The sequence below is a fragment of the Rhea americana genome, unplaced genomic scaffold (genome assembly GCF_003343005.1).
Source record: "Rhea americana isolate MKP2758 unplaced genomic scaffold, rheAme1 scaffold_152, whole genome shotgun sequence".
NCBI lineage: Eukaryota > Metazoa > Chordata > Aves > Rheiformes > Rheidae > Rhea > Rhea americana.
The window spans coordinates 1122930-1128429 of NW_028185617.1; the positions used below are offsets into that span (position 1 = coordinate 1122930).

At 33.5% G+C, this 5500-nt stretch overlaps 1 protein-coding gene across 1 annotated transcript in view; it reads left to right on the top strand.

The window, feature by feature from the left end:
• FAM3C (FAM3 metabolism regulating signaling molecule C) overlaps positions 1–3962 on the top strand; it is a 22767-nt gene extending 18805 nt beyond the window's left edge. The window contains exons 9-10 of the mRNA XM_085299715.1: positions 1338–1464; positions 2215–3962. Coding sequence (XP_085155841.1) covers positions 1338–1464; positions 2215–2304 — 217 coding nt within the window. The 3' untranslated portion in view covers positions 2305–3962. The remainder of the gene's footprint in view (positions 1–1337; positions 1465–2214) is intronic.
• The last annotated feature ends 1538 nt before the right edge of the window (positions 3963–5500 follow it).

Genomic DNA, 5500 nt, shown 5'->3' on the forward strand with positions numbered 1-5500 from the left:
TTTTTGGTAATCTTCAACCTGTCTGCAGTTTTTTCCCAGCAGCAGACTGATACAGGACCAGCTTTCCTAATTTGCAACATGTAGCATTTGCAGTAAATGGTTAAAAGTGGCTGCATGTTCACTTCTTTTGGGAGAATAAAGCAATTTAAAAACTAGTATTTCTTTATCTCTAAGGCTCGATCTCTGAACTATTGTGTCCACTACTTCTGTTAGTTTTTCTTGCCTCTCTGGTATTATTCTTTTAATATTCTAGATAAGTACAATTAGTTTGTTTCAATAATCATGTCTCAGCTGATGTTTTTGAAAGGTTGTGTGATAGTTTCAAAAGCCTTCAATGGTACCACCTTAATAGAAAAGTGAGTTTGRCCCATCCATGCTGGCAGCCAGATACCACTGCTTATTAGCAAATATGAGCAGTAAAGCCTTACCCCAGTCCTTGATGGTAATAATAAATCATAAATGGCCAGTGCTTCAAAACAATTACAATTGCGAAGACCCAGAGTGTTAAAAAAAAATTCAAAATTAAAATATTTTTCTTTTAATATAAGCTATTCTACATATATAATGCCCTAATGCTCTGGAAAATTGTGTGGGTAACCCCCATAGGACTAAAGCTAACATGATCATTTTTATCATTTTAGTTATTGACTAGTACATTGTACTTGTATCTCATTAAGTAGTAACAGTCAGATTTTGTGTGTATTGTTTACTAATTGGGCAAAAATAATGACTAGCAGATAGAAATAAAGCAAAGCTGTCTGGAGGTTTTGGAATGATAGCTTAACATGCTACAGAATAACTTTTTCTTCCATACTAAAACTATCTTATTTGAACTTACATGCACCAAACTGTGCTGTGGGACAGCTTTCTGACTTTTAATTTAATTGATATGAGCAAGCTAGAACCTTTTTAGAGTATTTAGGTCATTCTTTTAACCTGAAAGAGTTTTTATTTTATCTAGACTTCACCTTATGTCTGCAACAGTGTTCACTTTAAAGGTTGTGGGTGTGGAGTATTTTGTCTGTGCATTTTAATGTTGCCTGTAGAATTGCTAAAATGACTCAAATTGTAAGCATAAGTTCTCGAAGAATATGGTTTGTGGCTTTTGTTGGTGTGCTGATAGGTTTGTATGCTAGTTGATTGTGATTATAATGTTAAACGACAGATCGTTTAGATCAGSTGACTTCAAAACTAGATTATCTGATTTCAAAAGATAGATCTTGCCCAGTGTTGACTGTCTTAAACTATATTTAATCAGATTAAAGCTGAATGGTGCATTGAACAATGAAAGCTTGAAGTATGTATGTTTTATTCATACGTTTATCTCCCTGTTCAAGGCTTAATGAGGAAGCACGGAAGCTGATTGCTGAATTGGGAAGCACATCCATTACTAACCTTGGCTTTAGAGACAACTGGGTCTTCTGTGGTGGAAAAGGAATTAAGACTAAAAGTCCATTTGAACAGGTCTGTGATGCTATATTTATTGGAGTTCAACAGCTTACATTTATATAAAAATCATAGCCTGTTTTTAAATACCATGAGTTTGTTCAGAACAGATATCTAGTGCGGTAGTGGCACACGTTGTTAATGTTATTTTCAAAAGAATTCCTTGACTAGTCTCTTCCTTTTAAAAATGCAAAAAGATCCTTTGGTGATTTCCAGATTTGAGAAATGCTAATGCGATAGATACTAAGATCTATCTATGTAACTATCTTATTTATCTTTTTAATGAATCTAAGAATTCAAAAATGATTGCCTGAAGTTCAGATTTTAGACGCGCTAAACCTCTAAATTTCCAAAAAGCTGGAAATCCAATATTATTTAATATTCTTTAAAAAAAAAAAGACTATTCATTTCAGTGCCTAGTAAACCTAAATTCGTGATTATTATTTTTCTATTATTTTTTCTAGTTGTTCTAAAACAGATAGCTTTTTTCTTGTTTCTTTTTCTAAATAAAGGTCCGTAATATCTTTAAAGAATGTTTTCCATATTTTGGCCTTCCTGTTTTTTAGCATACACTTGTCTGAAAAAGCTATGTTAATTGGTGAATATTGTTATATTTGATATTTACAAAACACAAGCTGTTAATACTGATGTCTTCTTTTAACTTATTTTCAGGACATGGATTAATAGTGTCTTTTAAAGAGCTTGTGCATTAAGGCAACAAGATACATGACTTTGTATTAATAGTAGCTTAATGTTTTCTATTTATAGCATATAAAGAACAACAAGGACACAAACAAATACGAAGGCTGGCCAGAAGTTGTTGAGATGGAAGGCTGCATCCCTCAGAAGCAAGACTAAAACAAAACAAAAGGAAAGAATGTGGAAGAAAATGCACTTTCTGCTATTAATRAGAGAGGGCTATGAAGGAAACTGTACTGTAAATAGTATTTTTAAGGCATGCAACCATCCTGTCGGTGTGTGCATGAGCACTGACATTTTGAATATTAGGATTATTTATTGCTAATACACATAGCAATCCTTTTTGTAAATATGTCCAAAAAAAAAAAAAAAAAAAAAGAAAGAAACATCAAATCATTTCTAAGCAGGTTTCCTAAAGCACAGCATTTAGTTTACCTAAAGTAAATAATATCTCTTAGATCAACTGGCTAATAAATTCCATATACCAATGATAAACAAATAGATTCTTAAAGATGTTGTACTGTTCTCTAACAGCGTAATGTTGCTGTGAGTATGTAACCTTTGTGGAATATGTAGATTTTAGTGATAAGTTAAAAAAGAGCTTTAATTTTTTTTTTATCCTCTGCCTCTTTAAATGGCAGAATCACTTTTTATTAAAGCTATTTGGTTATTCTAATACCAGGTGCTCCAGAAATTTATTTTGCAGTCCCCCACCAAAACCTAGTAATCAATAAAGCAAGAATACATGATACAGAAATACAGGTCTGCCATGAGAAGCACAATATAAATTATTTTTCTTAGGAAAAGAACAAAAGTAAATATATAAATAGTGTACATGATATTTAAGAACAGGTTGAAAGGATTTGTGTTTAAGTTGGAAATAGTGTTTATTTCATAGAAGATACCTGGCATGTTAAGCAACAGTACTATGGCTATCTTGTACAGTTTTTGTACTGCTGCCTAACCCTCAATTCTATCTACTGCTGGTCAGCAATGCTGGCTAGTCGAATAATAAACATGCATAATGGAATGCCTTCCTGTTTTAATTCTAGCACCAGGAATAAATTTCCCATTGCAAAGAGCATATTGGAAAGCAGGCTGTCTTCTAGTAACAGTTGATTAAGGTTATTTAATTAACAGCTTCACCACTTGTGTTACATCTGATATGAACTGAGTTTGTATTTACAGTGAGATGTTGGAGAAAGCATTATATCTTAGGTTATGTATTGTATGACATTCAAACTTGACTGATGTTATCTTCAGCATTTTCTTTAATGGAAAAAAATGGACCAAGTTGAAGTGGCCTTAGCTCTGGTACAAGCTAAAGAATACCAGAAAATTGAATCCTTTCTACAGAAACTGCTGTTTGTTTTAGTAGGGCCAGCTTGAATTTTTGCTGAAACTAAATTAGCATGATGTAATTGACAGTGTTGTTATTCACTGAGAAAGAACTGACACAGAATTTGGTGTAATCTGTTGGGTCATTGTTTATGTGGTGAGTTTTGGTAAAATTTCCAAAAGTGTTTACCAAGTACCGGAGAATGAAAGAAAAAAGGATTTTTCAGGAATCAATGTGAATTGAAAACAGTGCCACTCCAAAATACTATTATCATCAATGTCTTCTGTGAGAAATTTGCACTAAAAATTTCAAGCAATATTGGGAATAATTATTTTGTCACATAATTCAAAAAAATAACATGTGACATCAGAGTGAGATTGGATTTTGAGTTGTTTTCTATGATTAACTAGCTTGTTAAATAATGGTTTTCCCTCAACTTTAATGTAGAACAGCAATAAATGCACCTTATACAGTGAAACTGTATTTGTTTTTGTTTATGAGGAAGTGTGAAAGTTAAGTTATTTCATCATATTAGGTTATTCTGGAAAACTAACTGTATAAGTCTTGGAATTTTAACATAAACTTATATTTTTGTTGGTGAATATTCTGGAATTGTTTATGCTGTTGTCCAAAATAGTATTAAAGGAATTTTGAAGATGCAGTACTTGGCAGGGGCTTAAGAGAAGAACCATTTGTCTGTGTTAATGGTTTCTATGAACTATTGTCTTCATTCTTTTGATTTTTAATGCCAATAGGTATATGTTTCATCTTTCAAGTTACAAAGTTCAGATTTCCTCTGCAGAATAACTGTAGAGGAAATAGAACTAAAACCAGACCCCTTWTGGCCCTAATGAATGTTTTTTAATTTGTCCTTTTTTTTTCCTGTTGATGATCTGAATAAAATAAATACATTCTGACTCTTTAACCCCTTRTTTGCATCTGCCACAACACTTTTTGCAACTGATTGTAAAGCAATGAAATAGTAGAGTTATATTGTGTGACTGTTCTTAAATCATTTTTTTTCTTTTTTTTAAGTTTTCTTCTTCCCTCATTCAGTGACCCACTTCTGTGCAGCTGCATTGTGTCATTGTTACATTTAATAAGACTCTCTAAATATATAAGACAAACTCATACTGGAGTGGCCATGCAAATGGGGTCTTGTTGCTCTTAGCTTATCCCTCATCCTGATCTGTTGACTTGCCACAAGTTCTAGTCATGCCATCAMATCTCTTTTTTCTTAAGTGTGCTATTTACAGCATCTCCCTGTTGAGGTATACTTTGTGATGCTTACTCTTAAGAATGGAGACTTTTTAGTTCAGGTGATCTATGCATGTTTCATTTAAGTTACAAAACCCAGTAACTGCTTATTTCTCCCTCCCTGGTATCTCCCACAGCTAGTGGTAGGAGTTATCAACTGTGAGAGTGAAAGTGTACAGGTAGCTTTATGTGAAAGTACATGTGTGGAATAAAGATCCAGGATGTGTATCTTCCTGCACAAAGTAATGGGAACACCTGCAGCACATTGCTAGTAAGTGTTGGACTTGTTGAGGATAGGGGAGTCAAGGAAGGAAAAAGATTCTGATGATGTCTAGCTTAAAAAGTATAGCTAGCTGTTAGAAGGGAGAGGGGGGGGATTCAACAAGGATGCAACTTGATCCATTGGAAGATTTCTTCATTGTAAACCACAGCTCTCAATTGCTGTAGTAGTATTGCTTCATATGGACAATATGATTCTTAAGAAAGAAGCTGAAGGGGTACTGACATACATTCTGCATCTTTCCTTGCATTTCTCCTGATTAAACTAACTTTCTTCTTGAAAGACCAGAGGCTTTGATAGCCTTAGTTTCCTGAGTGCTAGTTCCAGAAAAAGCTTCCTTTTGCTTTGCATGTTTTGGTGTATGGCCTTAAGCAGAGATATGACTAGTAAATACTTGATGCGTAGGTAATATCTCTTAGTACTGCAGGTTGTCTGAACAGTTTTGAGTTTTCARGAATGAGTGTACTGAGTAAAACAAA